This window comes from Odocoileus virginianus, chromosome 23 (assembly GCF_023699985.2).
Source record: "Odocoileus virginianus isolate 20LAN1187 ecotype Illinois chromosome 23, Ovbor_1.2, whole genome shotgun sequence".
In the NCBI taxonomy this organism is placed as follows: domain Eukaryota; kingdom Metazoa; phylum Chordata; class Mammalia; order Artiodactyla; family Cervidae; genus Odocoileus; species Odocoileus virginianus.
This window is the reverse complement of record NC_069696.1, coordinates 29,715,954-29,730,732: the sequence shown is the minus strand read 5'-3', so window position 1 is coordinate 29,730,732 and position 14,779 is coordinate 29,715,954. Positions and strand designations below refer to the sequence as shown.

At 40.9% G+C, this 14,779-nt stretch overlaps 1 protein-coding gene across 4 annotated transcripts in view; it reads left to right on the top strand.

Annotated features, from left to right (window-relative positions):
• Positions 1-14,779, top strand: part of BCAT1 (branched chain amino acid transaminase 1) — a 132,316-nt gene that overhangs the window by 51,005 nt on the left and 66,532 nt on the right. For all 4 annotated transcript variants that reach the window (XM_020880114.2, XM_070453786.1, XM_020880109.2 and 1 more), the window contains exon 3: positions 13,116-13,316. In XM_020880114.2, coding sequence (XP_020735773.2) covers positions 13,116-13,316 — 201 coding nt within the window. The remainder of the gene's footprint in view (positions 1-13,115; positions 13,317-14,779) is intronic.

Sequence of the window (14,779 nt, the reverse complement as noted above, 5' to 3'; positions counted from 1 at the left end):
GTGGTGTATTACATTGATTGATTTGCGGATATTAAAGAATCCTTGCATTCCTGGGATAAAGCCCACTTGGTCATGATGTATGATTTTTTTAATACGTTGTTGGATTCTGTTTGCTAGAATTTTGTTAAGGATTTTTGCATCTATGTTCATCAGTGATATTGGACTGTATTTTTTTTTGTGGCATCTTTGTCTGGCTTTGGAATTAGGGTGATGGCCTCATAGAATGAGTTTGGAAGTTTCCCTTCTTCTGCAATTTTCTGGAAGAGTTTGAGTAAGATAGGTGTTAGCTCTTCTCTAAATTTTTGGTAGAATTCAGCTGTGAAGCCATCTGGTCCTGGGCTTTTGTTTGCTGGAAGATTTCTGATTACAGTTTCGATTTCCTTGCTTGTGATGGGTCTGTTAAGATCTTCTATTTCTTTCTGGTTCGGTTTTGGAAAGTTATACTTTTCTAAGAATTTGTTCATTTCTTCCAAGTTGTCTGTTTTATTGGCATAGAGCTGCTGGTAGTAGTCTCTTATGATCCTTTTTATTTCAGTGTTGTCTGTTGTGATCTCTCCATTTTCATTTCGAATTTTGTTAATTTGGTTCTTCTCCCTTTGTTTCTTAATGAGTCTTCCTAACGGTTTGTCAATTTTGTTTAGTTTTTCAAAAAACCAGCTTTTAGCTTTGTTGATTTTTGCTATGGTCTCTTTAGTTTCTTTTGCATTTATTTCTGCCCTAATTTTTAAGATTTCTTTCCTTCTACTCACCCTGGGGTTTTTCATTTCTTCCTTCTCTAGTTGCTTTAGGTGTAGAGTTAGGTTATTTGTTTGACTTTTTTCTTGTTTCTTGAGATGAGCCTGTAATGCTATGAATCTTCCCCTTCGCACTGCTTTTACAGTGTCCCATAGGTTTTGGGTTGTTGTGTTTTCATTTTCATTCATTTCTATGAATATTTTGATTTCTTTTTTGATTTCTTCTAAGATTTGTTGGTTATTCAGAAGCGTGTTATTTAGCCTCCATATGTTTGAATTTTTAATAATTTTTTTCCTGTAATTGAGATCTAATCTTACTGCACTGTAGTCAGAAAAGATGACTGGAATGATTTCAGTTTTTCTGAATTTCCCAAGGCTAGGTTTATGGCCCAGGATGTGATCTATTCTGGAGAAGGTTCTGTGTGCACTTGAGAAAAAGGTGAAGTTGATTGCTTTGGGGTGAAATGTCCTATAGATATCAATTAGGTCTAGCTGGTCCATTGTGTCATTTAAAGTTTGTGTTTCCTTGTTAATTTTCTGTTTAGTTGATCTATCCATAGGTGTGAGTGGGGTATTAAAGTCTCCCACTATTATTGTGTTACTATTAATTTCCTCTTTCATACTCATTAGCGTTTGCCTTACATATTGCGGTGCTCCTATGTTGGGTGCACATATATTTATAATTGTTATATCTTCTTGGATTGATCTTTTGATCATTATGTAGTGTCCTTCTTTGTCTCTTTTCACAGCCTTTATTTTAAAGTCTATTTTATCTGATATGAGTATTGTGACTCCTGCTTTCTTTTGGTCTCCGTTTGCATGAAATATTTTTTTCCAGCCCTTCACTTTTAGTCTGTATGTGTCTCTTGTTTTGAGGTGGGTCTCTTCTGGACAGCATATATAGGGGTCTTGTTTTTGTATCCATTCAGCCAGTCTTTGTCTTTTGGTTGGGGCATTCAACCCATTTACATTTAAGGTAATTATTGATAGGTGTGGTCCCGTTGCCATTTATTTTGTTGTTTGGGGTTCACGTTTATACCACCTTTCTGTGTTTCCTGTCTAGAGAAGATCCTTTAGTATTTGTTGAAGAGCTGGTTTGGTGGTGCTGAATTCTCTCAGCTTTTGCTTGTCTGTAAAGCTTTTGAGTTCTCCTTCATATCTGAATGAGATCCTTGCTGGGTAGAGTAATCTAGGTTGTAGGTTATTCTCTTTCATTACTTTAAGTATGGCCTGCCATTCCCTTCTGGCCTGTAGGGTTTCTGTTGATAGATCAGCTGTTATCCTTATGGGAATCCCTTTGTGTGTTATTTGTTGTTTCTCCCTTGCTGCTTTTAATATTTGTTTTTTGTGTTTGATCTTTGTTAATTTGATTAATATGTATCTTGGGGTGTTTCACCTTGGGTTTATCCTGTTGGGACTCTCTGGGTTTCTTGAACCTGTGTAACTATTTCCTTCCCCATTTTAGGGAAATTTTCAGCTACTACCTCCTGGAGTATTTTCTCATGGCCTTTCTTTTTGTCTTCTTCTTCTGGGACTCCTATGATTCGAATGTTTTGGGGCGTTTCACATTGTCCCAGAGGCCCCTGAGGTTGTCCTCATTTCTTTTGATTCTTTTTTCTTTTTTCCTCTGTGCTTCATTTATTTCCACCATTTTATCTTCTACCTCACTTATCCTATCTTCTGTGTGTGTTATTCTACTGTTGGTTTCCTCCAGAGTGTTTTTGATCTCATTTATTGCATTATTCATTTTTAATTGACTCTTTTTTATTTCTTCTAGGTCCTTATTAAACATCTCTTGCATCTTCTCAATCTTTGTCTCCAGGCTATTTATCTGTAACTCCATTTTGTTTTCAAGATTTTGGATCATTTTTATTATCATTATTCTAAATTCTTTTTCAGGTAGATTCCCTATCTCCTCCTCTTTTGTTTGACTTGGTAGGCATTTTTCATGTTCCTTTACCTGCTGGGTATTTCTCTGCCTTTTCATCTTGTTTAGATGGCTGTGTCTGGAGTGGCCTTTCTGTTTTCTGGTGGTCTGTGGTTCCTTTTTATTCTGAGGTTTCACCCAGTGGGTGGGGTTGGATGATTGGCTTGTCACGGTTTCCTGGTTAGGGGAGCTTGCGTCGGTGTTCTGGTGCATGGAACTGGATTTCTTCTCTCTGGAGTGCAATGGAGTGTCCAGTAATGAGTTTTGAGATGGGTCTATGTGTTAGGTGTGACTTTGGGCAGCCTGTATATTGATGCTCAGGGCTATGTTCATGCGTTGCTGGAGAATTTGGGTGGTATGTCTTGCTCTGGAACTTACTGGCTCTTGGGTGGTGATTGGTTTCAGTGCAGGTATGGAGGCTTTTGGATGGTCTCTTATCACTCACTGTTCCCTGTAGTCAGGAGTTTTCTGGTGTTCTCAGGTTTTGGGCTTAAGTCTCCTGCCTCTGGATTTCAGTTTTATTCTTCCAGTAGTCTCAAGACTTTCCCAACTATACAGCACTGATAATAAAACTTCTAGGTTAATGGTGAAAAGATTCTCCACTGTGAGGGACTCCCAGAGGTTCACAGAGTTACATGAAGAACAGGAGAGGGAGGAGGGAGATAGAGATGAGCAGGAGGAGAAATAGGGGGACTCACGAGGAGAGAGACAGATCTACGCAGTTGTCTGTTCCCAAAGTGTTCTCCATAGCTCAGACACCCACAAAGATTCACAGAATAGGAAAGGGAAGAGAAGGGGAAAGGAGGAAATAGAGGTGTTCTGAGGTAGAAAACGGAGATTCAAAAGTGGGAGAGAGTAATATATACACTCCTGAATAAAAATGGGTACTGAATATTGGATTCTTAACTGTCCAAAATTGATATCAAATACTGAAAAACAAAGATTAAAAATCTAGAGTAGAGTAGACTCTTAAAAATACAATATTAAAAATAAAGACAAAAACACAAAAAATTTTCAACAAGCTGCGGGCCAAGAGCCGTGACATCGGCGCCAAGGGCTTGAATGAAGAGTAGCCGCGCCACATCTTCTTGTTCTGCCCCATCCTGAGGGTGCAACGAAGCTCCCAGTCCTGGAGCCTGGAGAGCTGCCCCTTTGGAAGAAGCAGAATAAAGCAATTTTCCTTGAAGTGAGAAAAAAAAAAAAAAACACATAAATTTTAGAAATATATATGAAGTTCAATTTAAAAATAGTGCTTCTTCTTTTTTTGGGGGGGAACGTTATATTGAAATGAAAATGAAAATTAACGAGTAATAGAGGAGTAACAGAGGACTTTAAAAGAAAATCGGAGAAAAAAAAATTTTTTTTTCTAATTAGAAAAAATAGTAAAAATATATGAAAATGAAAGTTAAGGAGTAATGGGGAAGTAATAGTAGGGAAGTTTAAAAGAAAATAAAAGAGAAAAAATAAAGAAAGAAAAGAAAAAAAAGTAAAAATGTATCTAGGTATTTTCTGGAGCTGTCGCGGGTAGTGTGGGTTCGGTTCAGTTTCAGATAGCTCCTCGTTCCAGCTTACACTTCTTGATATCTATAGGCCCCTTCTGGTGTAGTCGGTGTTACCTACAGGGATTTTAATCTGTTGCGCTGGTCACTTCTGAAGTGGTTCCCTTTGTTTATTTCGCTTCTGTTTCCCAGTCTCTTCAGTGTCTAATTTCCGCCCTGACACACATGGGTGGAGGTGGTCTCTTGTTCAGGTTCGCTTGTTCAGTGGTGCTGTGAGGAGGGAGGGCGCTGCAGACAAATGTCACCGGCCTGTGTGGGGGGAGGACCCGCAGTGTTCTGGCCACACTGGGTTTGCCCCGCTCACGGGTGTGTGCTTTCCCCGTCTACACTGCTCAGGCTCCAGGCTGCTCTATATGGAGCGGGCCCTGAGTTGCGTGTGGTTCCAGTTTTCGGGTCCTCCACAAAAGTGCAGACTCGGTTGGGCCTGCGTTTTGTGCCTTCCCCGCCCGAGCAGCTCAGGCAGCCAGGAGCTTGCCGGGCACACTCTCCCCGGGTGCGGTGCGCCTTCTCCCCTCCGTGGTCCCAGCCTCAGTTTCCGCGCGCCAGTCGGGTGCATGCACCTTGTGTCTGTTCTCCGGAGCTGGCCTCTAGCCGCGACCCTCCCTGGCCTCCCGAACCTGCAGAATCTCAGGGAGTCTTTGGTTATAAACTGGGAGCCTGTTTGCAGTTTGGTGGGGGTGCCGTCTCTGGGGCCGAGTTTGCCCCTTTCCCCTTCCCGCTGCCTCCTGCCTCCAGCGGGGATGGGCCGGTCCGGCGCCGCCTAGCTCTTCTCCGGAATTGCTCAGTCTCTTTGTTCTGCGAACTGCCGGCAGTGTGCTCACGCAGGTTAATTTTCTCTCTTTCTCTTGCTATCCCACAGTTTAAGTTGCTGTCTCACGTTAGCTCCCTCCGATTGCTCTCAGGATATTCAAGCCCGGTCCTTTCCCTAAGCCCTAAGCAATGCGGCCCGCTCCTCTCCTCTCGCCTCCCCACTTGCTGGTGGCGGATGCGGGTGTCTGGGGTACTTTTCTGCTGGGAGTTGCTTTTAGGCATGTAATCTGTGGGTTTTATTTATTTTTCCTCCCAGTTAGGTTGCCCTCTGAGATTCAAAAACTTCCCCCAAACCCGCCAGTGCAAGGGTTTCCTGGTGTTTGGAAACTTCCTCTATAACGACTCCCTTCCGGGATGGGTCTCCGTCCCTAGCTCTTTTGTCTCTTTTTATCTTTTATATTTTGTCCTCCTCTTTTCGAAGATGATGGGCTGCTTTTCTGGGCGCCTGATGTCTTCTGCTAGTGGTCAGAAGTTGTTTTGTGAAGTTTGCTCAGCGTTCAAATATTCTTTTGATGAATTTGTAGGGAAGAAAGTGGTCTCCCGTCCTATTCCTCCGCCATCTTGGCTCCTTCTGCCTGCTTACTTTTGAATTTCATTCAACTGTGTCACCTCGTTGTTTAGATTTAGCTTTCTTGTTATTTTTAGTTTCCAGAATTGCAGGAATTTTTGTCAATAAAGGAAAATTGGAGTTCTTGATGAAATTCTGAAGGCACCTATTAGTGTGCTGGTTTACAAAGCTGCATGTAGGAGCAATCCTCATGTACAAATCAGAATGTTAGAGAATTGTAATTCACTTCATTAACAAATTACACGTCTTACAAGAAGATGCAGTCGTTTACTGAAAGGAAACTAATACCTGGCAATATAATCATTTATTTTTTATTTCTAGCAACTTAACTAGTATTAGCAAGTTATTACAGTAGTATTAGTTGAACTTAAAAACATAAAAAAGGCTTTGCCATTAACAGTGAGTCTCACCCATTTTGGGTGGTCTTAGAAGTATTTTGAAGAGAGGATTCAGAAGAGTATATACCAGGCCCAGATTATTATTCAAGTTGACTCTATAAGGGTTTGAAATCACGACAACAAAAAAGTCTTTTATGATGTATAGTAAGTACAGGTTTTTGTTTTTACTCTAGCAGTGTATTATGTTGAGATATCTAAAACCATGAAGATCAATCCAGGTTTAGGGAGGTTTAGAACTGAATTAGTCAAACCTATTTGATGTGATACTGTGCTAAATGAGAGGCCAATGTGATCAAGAGAAATGACTCTCTTTCCCAATTGTTTAAATCAATCCAAGGGACTTTACAGAGGAAACCAAGCATTTGGGAGAGTGAACTGTCTATATGAAGGGTTTGCATGGGTAAGGCAACTGATTGGTGGTTGGAAAGCAGAGGATACCCCAGACTACTGGGTTGGGTAGGGGTTCTAGTTTCCGCACCTACCGCTGGAGAAAAAGGGAGGGAGTTGAGACAAACTGCAGGTGCCTTATGTTCAATTTTACATGTGGAAGAAATAATGGAAAAAAAGAGGTGAGAGTGGGAAGGCATCTGTAGCCGAGTTTTATTCCTTCTGTCTCTTCCCATGTTAGACAAAGAATATACACAAGAATTCCTAAGTGCTGAGCCACTGGGCTAAGGTGTACACCCAATACAGCCCTAGAAGTGCTCAGTTGCTAAGTTGTTTCTGAATCTTTTGCAGCCCCATGGACTGTAGCCTGACAGGCTCCTCTGTCCATGGGATCTCTCCAGGCAAGAATACTGGAGTGGATTGCCTATGCCCTCCTCCAGGGGATCTTTCTGAGCCAGGGATCGAACCTGTGTCTCATGCATCTCTGTGTCTCCTGCATTGGCAACACATTCCACTGAGCCACCTGAGAAGCCTCATATACAGCCCCAGATACATTCCTTATTAACAGAACTCTGGTTTTGTTTGCAGTTCTCTGACCAACCCTGAGTGACAGACCTGCATTTCAACCTCCCCTGCAACTAAAGATATCAGTGTGATACATTTCTAACCAATAAGACATAAGGGAATTTCTGAGAATTTTTGCTTTTGCAATCAAAGGGTACAAATTTGTCTGGTATTGTCCTTTTCCTCCCCTTTCTTTGGACTTTGATTAGATCCTTGGGCTTCCCAGGTGACACTAGTGGTTAAGAGTACGCCTGCCAATGCAGGAGATGTGGGTTCAATCTCTGGGTTGGAAAGATCTCCTGGAGGAGGGGATGGCAACTCACTCCAAGATTCTTGCCTGGAGAATTCCATGGACAGAGAAACGAGGTGGGCTACAGTCCATGGGGCTGCAAAGAGTCCGACACAGCTGAAGCGACTTAGCACGCACACAATGAATTTGCTAGCAGAGGTCATCTCTGGAAAGTGTAAATGTGATTGCCAGGTAAAGGTTAGAGATTTTTACTTTTCATTTTTCTTTCCTTCTTTTAGTAGAATTTTTTGAATAAATTAAGGATGGAGAAGTCAGGAAGTAGAAAGCAATATGAATATCGGACACAGGTATCCAATTTTGAAGGAAATATTATGTGTTCCATTTTGGACATATTCACTTTGAGATGACCGAGTTCATATGATTGTGAGAGATTACGTGATTTTCTGTAAGAATTCACAGATCCATGAGATCTAAATCTCTGTTGCTGGTTCTCAGTCTTTCCTGTGACTAGCCTCTCCTGGAGAGTTTTAAACTAAAACTGATGTGGAGCCCCACTCTTGATCTCTTTTTCACTGATCTTATGGTAGGCCTTGGGCATTGGTATTTTTCTTTAAAAAAAAAAAAAAAAAAATCTTCCCAGGTAAATCAACTCAGTAGCCGATGCTGGGAACCATTGCTATTTAAGTTGATGAAATTTTCAGGAGAAATGTTATGGTATGTTTCTCAGCCCTGACTGTAGTTAGAATCCACTTGGGTACCTTAAACAAACAAACACAGTCCTGTTCCATCCCTCTGGGATTCTAGAATGGTGTCCAGCTTTGTGTTTTTAAAAATGTCCACAATTGAGTCCAACGTTTTTTCAGGATTGAGAATCTCTGATGCCAAAGGGGAAGTGTAGAGGCTCAAAGAAAAAGCTCAACATCACCCAGATTCTCTTATTTTACCAGTGAAACTCTCCTCCTCCTTTCAACTTTGCTTCTTCATGCTTCATAAAAACAGAAGGAAATTAAAACATGGTAGCCATGCCTTAATGGCTCCTTTAAATTACCAGGAATGGAGAGATAAACTCAGGTTACCTCAACTGCCAGGAATGTCTATGGTAAAGGTCCTGGGGAAATAAGAAAGATGGGGTACAATCTTGGTTGCATAGAGGCAGATATATGGAGAACTGAAATGTCAATCAGTATACAATGGGGTGGGCTTCCCAGGTGCGCTAGTGGTGAAGAACCTGCCTGCCAATGCAGGAGACTCTAGAGACACGGGTTCGATCCTTCAGGAAGATCCCCTGGAGGAGGGCATGACAACTCACTCCAGTGTCCTTGTCTGGAGAATCCCACGGACCGAGGAGCCTGGCGGGCTACAGTCTGTAGGGTCACTGAGAGTCAGACATGACTGGTGTGACTTAGCGCACATGCGCGCGCACACACACACACACACACACACACACACGATGGGGTAGTTGGTTCTCTTGGCCCCTCCCTTCCCCTACTCCGGAAGTCACAGTGCCTCTAAGGTTTTCCTGTCAATTCACTTCCCTTGCATCCTTGTCACACTGACTCTTTGCTGCTTCCTGTACCTACCATGTGCATTCCCACCTCAGGGCCTTTGCACTTGTTTCCTCTGCCTGAAGTACTTTGCCCCCAAATCTCTACATGACCTACTGTCTTCATTCAAGTCTCTGCTCAAATGTCACCTCATCAGGGAGGCCTTCCCTACCGCTTCCGTGTAAAATGAGCATTCTCTTTCCCACTCTATCCCTTTAAACTTTCCTTTTTTTCGTAGTACTGATCACTTCTTGACATCTATTTATTCCCTTACTCTTTTTTGTTTGCTTTTGCGATTGTGGTTGATTTTATTTTTTTTTTCTTTATAATTCTTTAGTCTTTTTCAAATATTTGACAAGTAACACATACTGCATTTATAATGAGGGGAAAAAGTGCCATTTGGGAAGGGATTTTACAAAAACAGTAGAAAAACATCACAAGGTAATTATGCCAGCTCTGAATTTTCCAGGTATGTTATCTATTAGCATAATAAGCCTGCCTTCTTTTTTTTTTAATGTTAAAAATCTTTTTTTTAAGTTTAGTTTAATTTTTTTAATACCAAAAACATTTTGTGTTTGATTATAGCCATTTAACAGTACTGTGATAGTTTCAGGTGAATAGCAGGACTCAGCCATACATATACATGTATCTGTTCTCCCCCAAACCCCCTCCTATCGAGACTGGCACATCCCCCTGGCCCAAATCACTTATTCTTTATACTGTTTTTCCCCTCACTAAGAGAAGAGGACTTATTTCATTCCCTGAGTTTCTTTGTGCCTGGCTCAATACAGGTACATAGTAGCTCAAAAATTGTTAGGTTAACTTGGTACTGAATTGGTTGAATGGACCTATGTTAGGGTTCTACTCTGGGCCAAGACCCCTGTGTCTGCCAGGGAGGTTCTTTTTCTGGTCAAATTTGTGCAGCCAGTAACAAAACTGAAGCTGAGCCTGGAACAGCACAAGCTTTATTCAGTGGTGACATGGGAACCCTCACAGATCAACTTTTCAACCCCAATCAGGCAAAGACACCAAATGTATAAGAGGATTGAAGTATAAGGGAGGAAACTGGAAAGGGTGGGAATTATAACATCCATGCATTTTCTGAGAATAGGAGTGTGGTTTGGACCCAGAACTGATGCAGCTCTGCTTTCCAGTTCCCGTATGTGGCTCTTCTGGCTGTTGTCATGGCAACTGTCAGCTGTCACGGCGCTACATGTCATTTAGCTAATGTATTACAATGTGTGTACAGTGAGGCCCAAGGTCTAGTGGAAGTCAAATCTTCTGCCATCTTGGTCCTAGTTAGTTTTAACCAGTTCTGCTTTTTTCCTCTTTGTAGCTTCCTCCTGAAACGTAGATAAGTTTCTGTTGGTTTCTGTTTAACAGAGGGGCAGGGGGATGATTTTGGGTAACAACCTTGGTAACTGAATGAGTAACACTTGCTCACAGAGGCTACCACTTGTCCTTGACTGGCAGCGAGTGTGGCAGAGAAGGAAGACTGAACCCTTGCCTCTTGGTATCTCCTGTGCTTGCTTAGTGCAGTGCCCACTAAGTGAGTGAATAAAAAGGCAAAATACTAAGAATAATAAAGCAGATAAGGAAGAAACAAGAGTAAGGGAAGGAAAAGAAATCACCCTACAGTTTGATATGCGGCAAAGCCATAGTCTTGTTTTTAAAAGTTTCTATGCAGATTGTTGTTGAAATACTAATGGGAGTGTTAGTTGCCCAGTCTTGTCCAACTCTTTTCTGATGGACTATAGCCCGCCAAGCTCCTCTATTCATGGAATTCTCCAGGCAAGAATACTGGAGTGGGTAGCCATTCCCTTCTCCAGGGGATCATTCTGACCAGGAATCAAACTTGGTCTCCTGCATTGTAGTTTGTTGGAAGAAAATTGTATATATTCCATTGCCTGTTGGTTTCATGGCAGGTAGGGTTACTGGAAAAACCTAGAAATCCCAAAAGGTAGAAAGACCCTGTGTGATTGGCTTCTTGTTGATTATTAACTAATGATAGAATTGATACCTAATATTAGAAATAGTAGATAGGAAGTCGAACTTCGTTTTACTTTTTTAAAAAATTAAATTGCTTTATTAAAACCACACAATTTAGAATTTTTCCTTAGTCATTTTACTTTTGAAGAACCATGCGAATCATTGGTTTTGTCTTCGAAAAAAAGAAAAAGCCGATGTCTGTTGCCTTTGCAGTGTTTAAGATGTATCCTGAAATCACGGATTAAAAACTCACCCCTTCTACTCACAGTATCTCCACCCCATTTTCATCTACTTTCATCTTTCTGTTTTTGTTGTGTATCTTACTACTCTCCCCTGTTATTAAGAAACTTTTGTTAATGGTGTTAATAAGTGAAAATTTGCATTGAGTTTGTCTTCTTGTATTGCTACAGTTCCAGGTATTTCTTAGCCCAGGATCCCCCTAGCTGCTAAAAAAAAAAAAAAAAGCTAACTAAAGCAAAAGCACAAGTGCTTCATTGTACAAGAATACTGTGAAACCATTCATGTAATAAAAAGTGTATGTTAGGATTTCATTCACTTTAAATCCTGGCCATCTTCTGGGAATGAGTCTGTCATTCATTATGGAGTGCAGCTGAAATCAACCAAATGTTATTTTCAGCATTTAAGAAAACCTTTACTGTTGTGTGTGCCAGGCACTATGCTGGGGCTGAACATTTAACTGCAAGTACTCTAGCTAGAGTTCTTATCTAAACAGTCTCAATGGACTGGCAAACTTCTTTTTTTTTTTCTAAATTTCTTTTTAATTGAAGGATGATTGGTTTACATATTGGTTTGATTTCTGCCATACATCAACATGAATTAGCCATAGGTATACATATGTTGGAGTGGTAAAGAAGACACGGGTTCGATCCCTGAGCCAGAAAGATCCCCTGGAGGGAGGGCATGGCAACCCACTCTAGTATTCTTGCCTGGAGAATCCCACGGACAAAGGAGACTGGCAGGCTACAGTCCATGGAGTCTCAAGAGTCAGACATGACTTAGCGACCAAACCACCACCACCACAGGTGATAACTGAAGCTATGGAAGTGAAAGAGACCGCCTGGCAGGCTACAGTCCAGAGGGTTACAAAGAGTCGACTCACTGAAGCGATTTAGCACCTACACATGCTGTCCTTTATGCTTTATGCTTCTTTGTAATGGAAGCTTTCTAATTGTTTTACAATAAATAATATTTTGGACCTAAATGTTACTCTAAACTTAACTGATTTTTTATTATTCATAATATATCAAACTACAAAGGTGGCTGCAAAGCAGTGAATTAACCAGATGTAACTAGGTCATTCAAAGAATAATGAGAAGAGGTGATGTTCCAAAGTGGGGGGGAATGACGACTTTGTGTGTTGAAAGAAATGAAGTCTGACCTTCCTAACAGCCTGATCACAGCCTGAACTTGTCCTTGGTTCATTTTGTGCTTAAGTCGTCTGAGTGCTCCTTCCCCTGTGGCTTGTGTCAGCTGTTCCACAGTTATGGTAAAGTTAGTGATGCTATTGTCTGGGTTCTGGATGCTTGTGTGGTGGTCATTTGTAATGGGCAAGCCGGCTGTGGAGAGCTGGTGCGACGGGGCTGTGTGAAGTTGTTTCCTATTACTCTTATTTATCTTTCTTTGCATAAGGGGTCCTTTGTTCACTGTTTCCTCAACACAGAATAGAGGATTTATATCTTAGTGTTCAATCTCCATTTCTGTTTTCAACGAGGAAAACATTTGCTTCACTCTGCTGCCTGTCTCCTACCGTGTACCCAGAGGGTTTTGGAAGCTGCTGCCAAGAATTCTTTGGGGGAGCTGGAGTATAACCATCCCAAGAGGTTCCGTTCTTAGTGACATTCTTTTTAGTTTAATAAGTCATTGTGAGTACTGCTGTTTTGATTCTGAGACCCGCCTGTCTTCTTTCCAGAATGTTCTACACAGGTCTGATGATGGAAGTGAGGAAGAGTATGTTCTTTTAGGATGATTTCACTCCATCTACTATTTCATCCCAGTTTCTAAACGTCGCTGAAAATTTTTAGTTCTGATATTTGTTTGGTAGTATACATTGCAAAGAATTGTCTTTTTTTTTGTTTTTTGGTTGCACCTTGCAGCTTCTGGGATCTTAGCTCCCAACCTAACCTCTGGACTGCCAGGGAATTCCCTACTTTGTAGAGATTTGAAACAACAGATTCTGAATGGAGGCATGGTTTTGCTTGGCTCACCAGTGTTGTTAAGTTTCTGAGTTAGTTGCCAACACTTAAACGTCAAATGATTTCACTTTTTAATGGCCAGTGACTTAAATAAATTCTTTTTACTCTCTGCTTCCTCTTTCTAGTGGATGTTCAGTTACTTTTCTTTAATGGTGCTGACTTTTTTCCCCAGGCTGAAGATCTTATAATCACACGAGCCACCGTTTTAAAGGAAAAACCAGACCCCAGTACTCTGGTTTTTGGAACGGTTTTTACGGATCATATGCTAACAGTGGAGTGGTCCTTGGAGCTTGGATGGGAGAAACCACGCATCAAACCTCTTCAAAACCTCTCACTGCATCCGGGTTCATCAGCTTTCCACTATGCTGTGGAAGTAAGTGCTTGGAAATTAATGATGGGGACATATTGGTCTTCTCTGTGTTACTAAGTAGCTTCCCCTGCTCAAAGAGCTCTAGGGCAGTGTGGGCTTTACCATATTAACTAGAGGCAATCATAAGTGTCTATAAACAGTTGGACTGAAGGTGAGTCTTAACTAATTTTTCAGATAATCTTGAATTTTTAAAATGTCAATTGGTTAGGGTGTAGAGAATAGAAATATAATGTTTTGCACATGAAACTTCTAACATTGACTTATAATATTATCAGAAAATTATTTGGAGCAAATGGGAAGGACAGTTGACAAGAAAATTAGCCATCAAAAAGCCTGTACTGTTAATAGCTCACTAAGTCACTGCTCTTAGATCTTCTAATGATTGAGAATGGATCATTAGGTACAGTATTATATTTTAATGCTAACTGCATGGTTTTATGACAGCAATAACTTGTTATGCATGTTAAGGGACATTTAATTAAATATCAGCCTTCAAGCATGAATGGAATAATTATAAGCGTTAAATATTAAACAGAAGATGCTTTCTGTGGTCCTTCTTAGGATTCACACTTAGCCAGATATACAATATACTTCCTGTTCCCTGTGTGGCTTCCCTGGTGGCTCAGTGGTAAAGAATCTGCCTGCAATATAGGAGACCCAGGTTTGATCCCTGAGTAGGTAAGATCCCCTGGAGAAGGAAATGGCAACCCACTCCAGTATTCTTGTCTGGGAAATCCATGTACAGAGACCACTGCAGACTGCTGCACTCATTTTTAATGTTTTGGGTATCTTTCCTAGAATATTGGGATTCAAGAATCAAGCAACGGTCTATTATTTAAGGGGCTGAAAGATGGAAACAGTAAATATTCATATTGATATTGATAAAATAACTATTTTTGTTTATTGAAATCCTGCAATATACCCTCTACTGGGAACCTTATATGGGTCAGCTCTTCTAATTGTTTTAAGTGAGAAAAATGTAGTTTATCATTCAGATTCTGGAGTTAAACATCCTGGGTTCAGACCCTGTCTAGAGTCATTATTTTGACCCACAAATCAACATGCATATCATCTCCTTGGACATCTTTCTCCTCCACTTATCAGCCCCATTTTTTTTTTTTTGTTTGTTTTTAGAGCTAAAACTACATGTGGTTTTCTTGATTCAAACATATATTTTGATTAAAAAAAGTGAAAATGAAAGTTGCTCAGTCATTTCTGACTCTTTGCAACCCCATGGACTATACAGTGAATTCTCTAGGCCAGAACACTAGAGTGAGTACCCTTCCCCTTCTCCCAGGGATCTTCCCAACCCATGGATCGAACCCAGGTTTCCCGCATTGCAGGCGATTCTTTATCAGTTGACCCACAAGGGAAGCTCAAGAATACTGGAGTGGGTAGCCTATCTCTTCTCCAGTGGATCTTCCCGACCGTAAATAGTGACACTTTCACATAGTAAAGGAGAGAAA